Source organism: Carica papaya, chromosome 6 (genome assembly GCF_054855325.1).
Source record: "Carica papaya isolate Zhongbai chromosome 6, ASM5485532v1, whole genome shotgun sequence".
Classification (NCBI taxonomy): Eukaryota; Viridiplantae; Streptophyta; class Magnoliopsida; order Brassicales; family Caricaceae; genus Carica; species Carica papaya.
Window position 1 is genome coordinate 742,114 of NC_142314.1, and position 13,041 is coordinate 755,154.

General features: G+C 35.0%; 3 protein-coding genes across 12 annotated transcripts; 1 reads left to right on the forward strand and 2 right to left on the reverse strand.

Annotated features, from left to right (window-relative positions):
- Positions 1 to 666: 666 nt before the first annotated feature.
- SQN (peptidyl-prolyl cis-trans isomerase / cyclophilin-40 (CYP40) / rotamase) lies at positions 667 to 4,386 on the forward strand. 8 transcript variants are annotated; one of them, XR_002539536.2, is made up of 10 exons: positions 667 to 1,064; positions 1,659 to 2,159; positions 2,273 to 2,360; positions 2,468 to 2,520; positions 2,985 to 3,089; positions 3,214 to 3,289; positions 3,546 to 3,583; positions 3,668 to 3,743; positions 3,879 to 3,947; positions 4,162 to 4,386. XR_002539536.2 is itself a non-coding variant. In XM_022041079.2 (9 exons), exons 1-8 carry the CDS (start codon positions 894 to 896, stop codon positions 3,719 to 3,721), a joined length of 1,086 nt encoding a protein of 361 aa, XP_021896771.1. In that variant the 5' UTR covers positions 668 to 893; the 3' UTR covers positions 3,722 to 3,743; positions 3,831 to 4,386. The 8 variants fall into 8 exon arrangements, 3 of the variants coding, with proteins under 3 accessions (XP_021896771.1, XP_088062683.1, XP_088062684.1); XR_002539534.2 differs by having other exon boundaries at positions 668 to 1,064; positions 3,831 to 3,947; XR_002539535.2 differs by lacking the exon at positions 3,879 to 3,947 and adding an exon at positions 3,831 to 3,878 and having other exon boundaries at positions 668 to 1,064.
- Positions 4,387 to 4,745: 359 nt separating this feature from the next.
- Positions 4,746 to 8,903, reverse strand: LOC110813691 (ARM repeat superfamily protein). The gene is made up of 8 exons (XM_088206556.1): positions 8,600 to 8,903; positions 8,071 to 8,373; positions 7,068 to 7,351; positions 6,782 to 6,910; positions 5,963 to 6,085; positions 5,468 to 5,575; positions 5,182 to 5,360; positions 4,746 to 5,108 (listed from the first exon to the last, which is right to left on the reverse strand). Exons 1-8 carry the CDS (start codon positions 8,745 to 8,747, stop codon positions 4,985 to 4,987), a joined length of 1,398 nt encoding a protein of 465 aa, XP_088062682.1. The 5' UTR covers positions 8,748 to 8,903; the 3' UTR covers positions 4,746 to 4,984.
- Positions 8,904 to 9,383: 480 nt separating this feature from the next.
- LOC148253164 (RING/U-box superfamily protein) lies at positions 9,384 to 12,757 on the reverse strand. 3 transcript variants are annotated; one of them, XM_088206560.1, is made up of 6 exons: positions 12,494 to 12,756; positions 11,135 to 11,334; positions 10,482 to 10,577; positions 10,058 to 10,109; positions 9,716 to 9,866; positions 9,384 to 9,628 (listed from the first exon to the last, which is right to left on the reverse strand). In XM_088206560.1, exons 1-5 carry the CDS (start codon positions 12,654 to 12,656, stop codon positions 9,727 to 9,729), a joined length of 651 nt encoding a protein of 216 aa, XP_088062686.1. In that variant the 5' UTR covers positions 12,657 to 12,756; the 3' UTR covers positions 9,384 to 9,628; positions 9,716 to 9,726. The 3 variants fall into 3 exon arrangements, with proteins under 3 accessions (XP_088062686.1, XP_088062685.1, XP_088062687.1); XM_088206559.1 differs by having other exon boundaries at positions 9,384 to 9,866; XM_088206561.1 differs by lacking the exon at positions 10,482 to 10,577 and having other exon boundaries at positions 9,384 to 9,866; positions 12,494 to 12,757.
- Between the last annotated feature and the right edge of the window lie 284 nt (positions 12,758 to 13,041).

Below are 13,041 nucleotides of genomic sequence, written 5' to 3' on the forward strand. Positions count from 1 at the left end.
TATAAATAAGTACGAGATATAAATAAAATAAATACGAGAGTATAAAATGAGTATATTAATTTTTATATTTATTTTATTAATAAATTTATAAATAAATATTTGCTCTATACTCGAAATGGGTAGAATTTTTTTTTTATCAATTATTAAGTTTACAAGTAAAAATTTTTAAATTGTTATTATTTTTTAAAAAATATTATTAAATATTTAATAATTTTAATTAAATAATGATTGATGATAAATAAAAATTAACATTGTAAATATAAATATAAAATATTAAAAAATTATTAATTAAAATTTAATGAATTTAAAAATAAAATTTATGATAACACAAAACTTTCATTAGTAGTAAATTATTATTTTCAGGTATTTTAAATAATAGATTATTAGATTTTAAATAGTAATAATATATATTACAAATTAATAAAAAAAATATTTATTCTCTTTAAATTTCAAATTAAATATTTATTTATTATTTACTGATTAATCATTTATAAAAAAATTATATAAACGGCTAAATGGTAATATATTACTTAAAAATTTAATTTATAAAATTAATTATTTATTTTATTTTATTATCTTTCACTGTTATATATTTTAAAAAATTAAATTAGATTTTTTAAAAAGATGAAAATAAACACTATAATTTTTCGAATCAATTTAAAAAAAGCGGGACTAGGGTTTTTCTCTGTTGCTCTGGAGGTCAGAGAAGAAGAGTCTAGAGACTTGAGGGAGTCCGTGCGCGCGTGTGCTTCCCTCCCTCCCTCTCTCTCTCTCTCTCTCTCTCTATATATATATATATATATATATATACGCTCAGAATACGTATAGAGAGAGAAAGGAAAAGAAGAGAGAGAAAGGGGGAGGTCAGAGAGAGAGAGAGAGAGAGAGGAGAAATGGGGAGGCCAAGGTGCTTCTTGGACATTAGCATAGGAGGAGAGCTGGAAGGGAGAATAGTAGTGGAGCTCTATAACGACGTCGTTCCGAAAACCGCCGAGAATTTTCGAGCTCTTTGCACTGGTGAGAAGGGCATTGGCCCAAACACCGGTGTGCCTCTCCATTACAAGGTCACATCTTTCTCCCTCTCTGTATATATATCTTTATATATGCATGTATATTTGTTTTCGTATATTTGTATATCTACTTGTGTATTTTTGTATGTGCACGCTGACTGTACTTAGTTTTGCTTTTGGTGAAAAAGAAAAGACTGCAGTGTCATTGGAGGTGCGCCGATAAAAAGATGACTTCTCTGTATTTTTTTTTTTGTTTCTGTTTGAATTTTTTCTTCATGTACGATTGCCGATCTTATTTTTTCCCGGTCTAATCATGTTCTGGCAAGCACTTTTTGAAGGTTTTGGGGATACTATTATGAATATCTACCTGTACTGTTCCTGTTCTTATCTGTTTCTGAAATGTTTATTCATCTTGGCCCCGTGTGAAATGATCTTGATGTTCTAGATAATTCAGCTGAAGTATCATTACAATCTTGTCTTTACGTATTGATTAGGAAGTTGAGAGACTTTAGTTTGTTCTGTAGTTTATTGCAAACAGATCGGTAGTTTTGATATATTCTACTCGAATGTATAGCAATTAAGGCTGGTTCTAATACAACTTTAGCTTAGTAACTTAGCTTGTCTTCGTATATTGATGTTCTGTTTCAGGGGATTCGTTTTCATCGTATTATTAAAGGTTTTATGGTACAAGGCGGAGATATCTCTGCACAAAATGGTACTGGTGGTGAATCTATTTACGGCTTGAAATTTGAAGATGAGAATTTCGAATTCAAACATGAAAGGAAAGGGATGATGTCCATGGCCAACTCTGGCCCCAACACAAACGGGTCTCAGTTCTTCATCACGACGACCCGAGCTTCCCATTTGGATGGGAAACATGTCGTGTTTGGGAAGGTTGTCAAGGGAATGGGAGTTGTTCGTTCTATTGAGCATGTTGTTACTGACGATGGAGATTGTCCCACTAGTGATGTTATTATAGTGGATTGTGGTGAAATTCCTGATGGAGCAGACGATGGAATATCTAATCTTTTCAACGACGGTGATACATATCCTGATTGGCCAGCTGACCTTAATGAGACTTCTAATGAGCTCTCTTGGTGGGTAGATGCTGTGGATAAAATCAAAGCACTCGGAAATGAACACTATAAGGTAATGTTTATTATGTCATGATTCAATTGAAATTTTGTGTTCTTCACTCGAACAATTTCTGATGGACCAAAAAAATCTCATGCCTATAAATCAATTATTTATTGCTTTGCTAGAAACAAGACTATAAGATGGCTCTTAGAAAGTATCGCAAAGCTCTACGGTATCTGGATATCTGCTGGGAGAAAGAAGGAATTGATGAAGGTGAAACATCTCTTTTCTATCTGGAAATATCTATGCTATATATTTTTATGTTATAAATCAGTTAACGGCTCGTGGATTATTTATTACTTGTCATGATGGTTCTGTAGAGAAGAGTACATCTTTGAGGAAGACAAAGTCACAGATATTCACAAACAGCTCTGTAAGTCGATCGTCTTATATTTCCTCGGTTTATCAGTCAAGTACTTTGTTTGGTAATGATTTTGTTTTATTCTTAGTTGATGGCTTATTCAACCAAGTGATTACTCATACCCAATGCAATCAAGTACTAGAGACTGCAAAATCAACATGATAGAAATTTTTAATTTTCTTGATACGTAGATTGTAGCATGTCCTATTTTCTACCATAGGTAGGTTACATAATATCCTGATATTGGGTACATTAGATACATAAACTAGATTATTAACTCAAGGTTTTAAAGAAGCAATATGAGTACATGAGATATTGAGTACCAATACACATTCTTAGCCAATTGAGCTTTCACTTGGAGACCAAATGTTGCATTTCTATAATCTGTGTAGTCCCTCATTGTTGTTCTTTAATCTGTAATTAATAATTGTTTCAATCTTACCCTGTATAATTACATGGTACTCTATCTTGCTTAGGCCTGCAAACTGAAAATAGGAGATCTGAAAGGAGCATTGTTAGATACGGAATTTGCTCTGCGCGATGGAGATAACAATGTAAAAGCTTTGTTTCGCCAAGGTCAGGTTAGTATCTTCTGCTGGCCTGGACTTCACATGCAAGAAGGTGGTCCTAAGTTAAATGCTTGTAGTTTTATGTTTATAGTATTAGTAGTTTATTAGGGTAATGATGATGATCTTTGTCTATCAGGCATATATGGCTCTAAATGATGTTGACTCTGCTGCCGAGAGCTTCAAGAAAGCACTGCAATTGGAGCCAAATGATGGTTAGCGAAACTTAGTGAAGAAAACTTAATCCGTACTTCTTGTGTCGGGTACAAAAGGATTTTGTGAAAGGGCTAAGGATGTTTAGTTTGTGGTTAGATATTCTAGTTTCAATATTACTACTGGTACCAGATATACAGAGAGTCAACAATTCACCAACTTCTAAAATAATTTGTTGGGATTTTATATATTTTTTGAATAAAATAATATATTGGAATATGTGATTAAAATGATATTGGGTTATCGGGTGCTTTTCAGGTGGTATAAAAAAGGAATATGCTGTTGCAATGAAAAAGGTTTGCACACCAAACTAATCTGTAATTTTTATGGTTGTAACTACATGCAAGTTTCTGTTTTAAGCCAAATATATATATATGCAGATTTCTGATAGACGTGATGAGGAGAAAAAGCGATATCGCAAGATGTTCCAGTGATAGCACTTTCTTCTGGAGAAGGGTAAGTCAAGCAGCATCACTGTGAATCTTTATCTTCTTCTATCACTACTAGAGAATGGGTATCTGATTCGCTTTTAAAATGATGCAGGCTGCTGATAAAGCAATATCATTTAATCCTTCAATTGTCATGTGGCAGGTCATAGTTCCAAAGAGTAAACTGTTTTCTTGATTGCAAGCTCTAGTCTTCTAAAGACGAGAATACTAGGTATAGATTTAGCCCCCTCATTATAGGAGCTGGCCATTAGCATTATATCACATTTTATCCAAATGGGTACAATAAAACTAGATTCATCAAAATTGTGAGACCAAGAACAAGAATTAGGAACAGACCTGTAACGGCCAGCTTAATTGCTTTTTGAATTCAGGTTTTTATTATTGTGTGTTGGATCTGATCGTCCTCAAAATGTTCTATATTACAGGTTTGTCTAGAGAGCACAGAGAATTATTACAGTAAACTGTACAAATTCAGGCCTGTTCTTATTAGAGTTTTGATACATGACCATCACTTTTTAGGGATTTAGAATCTTTTGGATAGGATTGTCGAATTTCCTTCCATTGGAATCTCACTCTAAGCAAATCTTGCTTTGTTGTATGAGAATTGGATAACATAAATGTTTATTTGTTGGTACAATTTTGAATTTTCAGAGGCTTCTTCTTCCATTAGGACATGTTTTTCTGCTTTGCTAGTTTCTTCTATGCTGTGTGATTATTGTAATCTGCATACATTCTGTGCATAATAAGTCTAATCCAGTCCCTGAGTTGTCAGCTCAGCCAGTAGCAGTTTAGGCTCGGGTTGGCTTTCACGGTCTATCCAATGGGCTTGAACCAGCCCATAGGCCACATTTTTATTTATTATTATTAGTATTTACCTAGCCTGGCTCGTGACAAGCTGGGCTTAGTTTTGGTGGCCTAGCCAATCGGCCTCACCCATGTTGCAAGACATTTAAAACGCTACAAAAGAATTTCCTATTGACTAAAAAAACTGAGCTAAGCCACCTTCTAAAAGATTTAAAAATTTACCCAAATTTTTCTGGATATGCACAAGGTAGAAATCCTCAAATATTGATGTCAAATTCTTGACAGTAAGAAAAAAGGCCATATGCAAAAGAGACCATACATGTTTTTAAGAGCTTGGTGCAGTGTAAATCAGAATATATGCAAGAAGGTAGGTGAAGGTTCAGGAGCACAAAGATTAATTAAGGATATGATCAAACCAAAATTGACGTTTAGGAAGTCCAAATATCATGAGTTGTAGTTATCAAGCCCTAAATCCCTCAATGCATCAGTTGCTGCATCCTTGCAGCTTTCATGGCTTGCTTTCGCCTTTCTAATAAGCTTCTCAATACCATTATTCAGCAGAAGAGTCCTATATGTTGAGACAGATTAGGTAATGTTAATATAATGTGAGGAGAAAAAAACAAAGTACAAGAAAAACTCGCCTGTTCTCTGGGTTCCGAACAACCAGATTACGGATCATCAAACAACTACTCCTTTGCATTTGTTGTGCGGCAGGAAAGTTCTGCATGGCCTGAACTGCAAGTTCTCCAGCCCCAGCTTCAATTGCTCGGGCAGCATTGTCTGGAGATCTCAATGAGAGAACAGATATAATAGACATGACCTGGGAAAAAAAAAAGGAAACGATTCATCATGACAAGCAGGAACAAGCAGGAAGATTGAACCGACGTCAAGTAAACATTTTTAGGTCATTAGTAATTGACTGTTTACCTCTTGTAGGACAGAAGGGTCATCAAAAAATCTTGTTGAGAGTTTGATTAGCCTATCCATACCCTTCTTCTCAACTATGGCACTCTTATTTGAGTCGCTTCCTGCCAGCTAATAACATAAAACATATTAACAAAAGTGCTTCTGACATCCATTAGGTCTAAAGATGTTATTTACAGAGGTTATTAAATATTGCATTGAAATTATCATGGATTGATCAGCAAAAATTTATCGGCGCGGTAAAAACATTAGAGACAAATAATTCAATCAAACATTTAACCTCTCTGTGTGTGTGTTTTAACGTATCTATCATGGATTCGCTGTGATCATAATTTCATATATCAAGAAGGTAAGTGAAATTATAAAACCATTTAGTTGAAGCAATTGAAATGTGGAGTTTTGACATTTTTATACTTTCTTTTGAGAAAAACTGTTGAAATAATACTTTAAATCTCAGTAAAGAAGAAGAAAATTGAAATGGTAGTTTAAAATCCACACCTTGGATAACAGAGAACAGCATGTTCTAGCCGCAGTTTTGTTGCCTTGTTCACCACTATCATCAATACAAAGGAGAAGTGCATCTATACCACCACTTTCAGCAATAGATTTACAGATCTCATCCTGCAGTCACGAAAAACTTTAGCTGTAAACTAAAAACCAAACATAAGTGGCCGAATATATCATTATCGTCCTGTATGCAAAACACTAATGTAGAGATATTTAGATTACGTTTGGAACAAATCTAGAATTTACGCAAAATTCATTTGTAAATTTTATTAGAAGACAATAAAAACTGAGCTTATATAAATTCCACAAAAAAAAATTGAATTTTTAAATAGGCTTGACCTCAGTAATTAAAGTTAAATCCAACTTTATCAGATAAATAACAATTCATAATTTTTGTAAGAAATAACAACATTCTCTGAGCCCCCCAAATTTTGACATGAAGGTGGAAACTGTTCCTCCGAGAAAGAATTTGTTCATGTAAATCCATATTATCTTATAGATACTGGTATTTATAAAGATGATGTTCAAAAATGTTTTAGGTATTTTTGCCAAGGGCTTCAATACAAAGGATGAGAAGGATCATCCATCCATGCTGTATCTTCATTATCGAGCCCTCCCAATACATGTTCTAGTAGTCACATATCAAGATACATTCCAAGCCTTCTAAAAACATAATTTATGAAAAAAAAACTTATATAAGAACTAATAGAAGGTTTTCTAACTAAATATTATCAAGTGTGCCAAGTAAGATCGTTAACAGCCTTCATAATTAATTGAATTTCAATCACATCAAGTCCCAGAAAAGCTTACATTAACAGCAACTGCCTTCAGTGCGAAACTTGCTGAAACTAGACTAGGGGAGCTAAGCCCGGCGTGGAGTGAATCCGTAAGAGCTCCTGCAATTCCAATTTTTGCAAATCTTCGTGCATAACCATAAACCTGAGATTTTGCAAATTTCAAAATTACAGCAAGAAACGTGTACTTGAATTAGATTAATGATGAATAACTGAAAAACATGTAATGTCTGGTAAAAAGTTTTCACATATGGTCCTAACTCCAAATGCAGCAACATAAAAAGGTTAAATGAATTTTTTACTTGGGAAGCCACAACACGATTGTCGTCAGGTGTTAAGAGAATGCGAATAGCATCATATAAAGCTTGAATGCCATCTTTACTCTGTCCAGTCAGAACTTGCAAAATAAGCTCATCAATTTTTAACTCCATGAGTACTTCTTTGACAAGCTCATTACCAGTTGCAGCCGCTGTAACAACAGCAAACCCGCTATTCAAGATATCTAAATCTTGAATGCCATCATTGAGGATACGTACAACAAGATGGACTCCACCAGACGTCCTGAACATCTCTGTACTTTGAACATCTGTAAATGACAACGACATATAAATCATTCACAGACCCAACATAATAATTTCTTTGGCTCGTCACCGAGCCAATCCATTTCCTATTATTTTGACATGCTTCTACTCCATCATTTTCTAACTTACGAGTACTAACTTTATTTTTGGTTCATCTTCCATTTAATTCATAGGACAAGTTGTAGCTCTAATAAGCATATTAGTCCCATTACAGTAGAATTATAACATAATTGGTTGTTTGAATTACCAGAACTCCACTTTGAATTCTTTGATAGGAGAAATTCAGTTTCCACACTGAAAGGTTGGAATTGAAGTCCAATGTAGAGGTGGCAGTAACTCATAATAAAATAATTATATTCTAATTATGCAGATTGAAACCACTACGAGACTCAACTGAGAATTGGTGGGAAATTGAAGGGAAAAGACCTAAGTTACTGACAATTTTTCCTCTTCTTTTCTATTTTAAGTCCCATCAATTCGGCTAAATAAACTAATTTGTTAAACTTAACAGTTCCAAAGACTTGTAAAATATGAGTACTTGTTTCCCTAACAAACACAAACAAGTTCAATTTTCCCTCATAATTTTCTTTCTCCAATTTCTATTTATGAAAACTTTGACAAGCAAAACCAGCATTCTAGTACCAACAAATCACAACCTACATCCATTTGAATACTCTGTGGATCAACGATCAAACAAAGCCAGGAAAACAGATTAAGTTCGTACCGTGAATCAACACAGACATAGCTTTCAAACCCGAAACAAGGGCATCTTTGGTTCCCAATTGAATCTCAGAACAAATGGAGCAAACCAACTCCAGTCCACTATTTTTAGTCGCTTTGGCGGCATTTCCCGAACCTTCAATACTACAAAGCTCAGCAAGGTTATCAAACAAATCCAATATCTCGTCCAGATCCCCACCCTCGAAGCCATCCTTAGAACCAGAATCCAGCTGCTTCAATCTGTCCAAACACTTGATGACTGGATCGTCTCTTACGCTACTCTCTCCGGGCACGCAAGTCACGATCCCTACAGCATAGGAAAACGGAAACTCATTATACACTGGAAATACAACAATTTGGATAACGCTCGGTTGGCGGGAAAATTTTGCGGAAAAGCTAGTAAAGTTCTAAGAATCAGACATTTCAAACGAGAAACAGAGAGCGGAAGCAAAAATCTGTAGAAGTAAACAAAATATTCCTAGAGAGGAAAAAACTTCCATCGGAGGGGAGAAGGGGGGGGAAAAAGTGTGCACCGGAGAGATCCACGCCTTGAAGCGTGAGGGTTTGAATAGCATCTTCAAGGGCCTCGGCCGGGTCCATTCCGAGGTCGTCCATGTTTTCTCTGACGAGCTCGTCAAACGCATCCTGTGATATCGAAAGAACTGTCTTCGCCGGAGCCATTTCTATCCTCCGTCCCCGATTTCTCTGATCTGAACTGCCCTGGCGCAGAATGGAGACAATATGAGTAAAGAGTAGCGAGCGAGATTAGCTTTTTGCTTCCTAATTACTTGAACAGGATCTGTTATATAAGTTCGTATTTCTGTGTTTTTGAATTTAAACGAAACAGAATTTCAAGTCTGTTGGACGAAACATAACCGTGTGATCGGAGCGTAATTAATAACAAAGACAGTTCTTGAACAGTTGATGTTGTAAAAGATCGTTCTTCGTTAAATTTGAATTTGAATTTGACTGAAATGATCACCGATAATTTGATATATTAATAAAAATAAAAAAATTACAATTACTCAAATTTTAATTCCTTTTTTTTTTTTTTTTAATTTCTACATTCTACATGCTATTTTATTAGTTATTTAATATGTATAAATTAATAATAATTTATATATTTATTATATAATTAAATTAAATTTCATGTACATTTTCACAAGAAATAATTTTATACTAAAGTCAACATAAATATATATATATATAAAATTTCATGTAAACTTTTTAATTATTGTTTCAATACTACCCTCTAATTCAAGTTTCAAAAAGACAAAATCAGATTGGGGCACGGCAGTTTAGAGCCACTTCTTAATGTATATAAACCTCTAATTCTTATGTATATACCTCATTAATCAGGGAATCACATACCAAAAATAACAACATCCCAACATAAACAACCAGTGAATATAACTATCAACCTCTATGTATACAACCCACACTTAGGATAGTACAACAAACACTACCAACTTTTACCATGGGACTGACTATACAGCAAACTAGCTCGACTCCGGTATCGCAGATGAACTGGTGTTAGTCAATGTACCTACAAGATTTACAACCTAATAGAAGTGTCTATTAGTCACATGAAATTATGGTTCTAGAGATTATCTCCAAGACAAGTAAAAAAGAGTTGCAACGGTTGCAACCTTGGAGGAGCCTACTCCTGTAAAAGTTGGGTGGCAGCTACATGCCTGACTTGCCGAGCAAGTCTTCGTCTGTGGTAGTGGCCGATTGTACGGAGGATGATTACCAAGGCAACAGCAGCGTAATCGAACACCCTTACTATTCCTAGACCTCCTGCAGAATGAAAATAAAAGCCCTTGGCTCATGTCAAGAGATTGCGTCAAAAGAACACATTTGCTAAGATTTTCGCAAAGGATCCTCAAAAGCCACACTCAGAAAAGGACCACGTATTAGTGTTTCATTGAATTTTGCGTTATGATAAACTACAAACATTCAGATATTCTATTTCCCAATAAATGACTTGCCTGTCGGAATGAAGTTCAAAGGAGTGGCTGCATAGAGTAGACCCAGGATCATCTACAAGCAAAAGAACACAATCAGTGTATTGTGTTAAGAAGCAGACATCACAATTACGAGCACAGTCATTATAACTACTGTGGGGTTGAGTCACTAGAATCTGAATATGTTGAGCATGATCTACAGCCATCACAAGTTGATCAAGTAAATGAATTCAACTAAAAGCCATAAAATTATTAGTCGGACACCCTTCTAGCAAAAATATCATGCTTTCAAAGAATTGGCAGGCAGCAATATGCTCAACTTTATCAATTTAGATATGAAAACCACAATTTCCCACTCCGGTGCCAAATTGCCCACGATGTTACAAAATTCCTAAAAACCACTATTTATGGACTAATAGAAACTAAAACTTAAAGCGAAGTACTCAACTGCAAAAAGGCGCATTTCATTAATTGAATTAGGTCTATCAGGATCCATCATTTCTCGCAGCAATCTCTTCATGAAGAAGGGCATCTCCAGCATTTTCTGAAAGACGAAAAGGAAGGGAATGTTCATACTACAGTTTCTGTGCCTTGCTCTTTATGTTTCTAGTTCGCACCAGCAAAAAATATACTCAAGGAAATAAACTAGAAGTAGCCTTATGGAAATTAATGAGAAACAAATTTCAAAGAAGGGTACTAATGGGTTTAAAAATGAGAGAAGCCACCTTCTTTGGGGACAACAAGCAAGGCTGAAATTTGTTGAAGAATATAAGCAAAAAAATTTGCAGAATATTTAAAGTTAAATTTTGACCAAACCAAGATTGGCAAAAGTTATCAATCCAAGTTTGATATGAAAAAAAAAATAAAGAATTCTAAGATAATTTGGAAATTCCACTATTTGGCTATCTTCAAAAATCTAATACCAAAAACCATCTACAACAGGTTGCACATAAAGGCATTGAAAATAACAGATATTGTTCTGAAATATCATTTTATCAAATTCCAAAAAATGATTAAGAAAATAAAAGAAAAATCAACAAAGGAGTCATTTTCCAACATTTGCATCTCCCGTAAAATACACAAGCTCACAGGTATATTTACCTGAACAAAGCCATAGACCCCTCCAGTAAAAAGACGATTGTACCTCTGAATATTACCAAGAACCTCTTTAACTTCTGGTTCCTGCTGCCTTTTCTGCAATGATGACTCTGGTGTCAACTTATTAATGTACTGACAGCACATGGGACACTTACAAGGTTTAGATGCTGCAGAATAGCTCCAGAACTGCAAAATGCAACTGCCTGCAGAAATGAGAAACAGTTTTAGCAGATGATTTCATGCCAAAAAGGTTCATAGTAGAATATGCAAGTGACCCCCAGAAACGTGTTCTCTCCCTAAAGTCCAGAGCATAGTTTGGCCTTTTTTTTTCCAAACATTTAATGCTCAAGAGATTTTCATTTTACCAGACTATGTTGAACGAAAAAGAAAAAGAGGGACGCAAAATGACAATGCTTGTTGAGTGTACACAAGCCCAGGCCAGGCACCAACCCCACACTGCCACAATCATCAAACTCCACCAAAATTCCCAAATCAAACCACAGTTAAATTTAAGTTTCAAAACAAACATCTGTTCTTTCAAAGAAAAGAAATTAACAGTCCTGTAAACAAAAAGTCACATACATTCAGAAGGCAGCTCAAGTATTACATGAAAATGTTTATATATTTCACCATATACATAGAGGAAACCTTGTCTTCTACCAGATTCTGCCGATAACTACTATAATTAACTACTACTTACTCTTTTCCCCTTTCCCCCTTAACATTTCATGAACAAGAAAGAGATCAAGACTCCTGATTCTCCGGTACTTTATATTCATTTATTGAACTTATGTGCCGCCCTCTCAAGAGGAAAGGCCATCCTGGGATAACAACAGGCAGATTTAACCGAAAATCAATTCGGTTCCAGCCTGATCTGAACTACTACGTTTAGGTATTAATTAGCCTAAGCCAATGCGCGCATAAACAACAGATTACTTCATAACGCAACTGCTTAACTATTTCTCTAACATCCAAATGTGTGTTAGGGTATTGGTTCATAAGATGCAAGTCGTCTACAACAGCACAGTATAGAACCCTGAACAAGAGAGCCTTATAGCTCGTTTGAATCGCAAACAGCCCACAATAAGAAATTAACCACAAATAATGGCGATTCTTCTTGATAATCATGCTTCAAGTCAAACTTTAGTACTCTTCCTCTATGTATAATCCTAGGCACCAAAAAGAAAACCTAAATACCAATCTGAATCACACAACATACTATGTTTTTATCCTCTTTCTGCACTTCCTGCCCGAATTTCTCACTGACCAAACAGAAAAAATTATACAAAACCCCCAGCAAACACAACTCAAGAAACAAAATACAACAATCCGAAGATTTACAAAAAAAAAGAAAACACGGACCGCAATACCAGTGACCGCAATTTGATCGACAAGGAACAACGAAGGAACCGAAGCAGATAGGGCAGCAATCATCGTCGGGAGGGATTTCATTCTCCATCTTCTCTCTAGAATCCTCCGCCTCTGCGTTTTCCTCGCTCCGCACGGCGTCGTTTGGGGTTTCCATCGGACATCTAGTTGGGTTTCTCTCTCTAGAAGAGGGGCAGCTTTGAGTTCTACGTTATTCCGCGTCTCTGTTTGTTTCCCTATCTCTTTCGCGGGTAAGTTTCCGTCATTTTCTCGGGGAACTGGATTTTTATTTTTTATTTTTTATTTTTTTTTTCCCCTAATGAAAATGTTCTTAAAAGAACCGGGTTTAATTAAGCGGCTAATTATAAGATTAGCGGGGGATAATAATGGGTTTTAGGTAGCAAATTAATTACACGCGTTATTAATTCTAATTACTTAAATTTTCACGTCTAAAAAATTATTTTTATTCAATAAAAATTAACAACATAAAATAAAAAATTTATATGAATTTAAATTAAGTTTAATTCATATTTTAAAAAAAT

Excerpts from the sequence above, each read along its gene's own strand:
- SQN (XM_022041079.2), top strand. The coding sequence starts at position 894 with ATGGGGAGGCCAAGGTGCTTCTTGGACATTAGCATAGGAGGAGAGCTG. Across the intron at positions 2,160-2,272 it reads TCGGAAATGAACACTATAAG|AAACAAGACTATAAGATGGC; the intron begins GTAATGTTTATT and ends TTGCTTTGCTAG. Across the intron at positions 3,290-3,545 it reads GCAATTGGAGCCAAATGATG|GTGGTATAAAAAAGGAATAT; the intron begins GTTAGCGAAACT and ends GGTGCTTTTCAG.
- LOC110813691 (XM_088206556.1), bottom strand. The coding sequence starts at position 8,747 with ATGGCTCCGGCGAAGACAGTTCTTTCGATATCACAGGATGCGTTTGAC. Across the intron at positions 7,352-8,070 it reads TATGTCTGTGTTGATTCACG|ATGTTCAAAGTACAGAGATG; the intron begins GTACGAACTTAA and ends TGTCATTTACAG. Across the intron at positions 5,576-5,962 it reads GCTGTTCTCTGTTATCCAAG|CTGGCAGGAAGCGACTCAAA; the intron begins GTGTGGATTTTA and ends TTATGTTATTAG.
- LOC148253164 (XM_088206560.1), bottom strand. The coding sequence starts at position 12,656 with ATGGAAACCCCAAACGACGCCGTGCGGAGCGAGGAAAACGCAGAGGCG. Across the intron at positions 10,110-10,481 it reads ATGAAATGCGCCTTTTTGCA|ATGATCCTGGGTCTACTCTA; the intron begins GTTGAGTACTTC and ends TTTTGCTTGTAG. Across the intron at positions 9,867-10,057 it reads TTTGAACTTCATTCCGACAG|GAGGTCTAGGAATAGTAAGG; the intron begins GCAAGTCATTTA and ends TTCATTCTGCAG.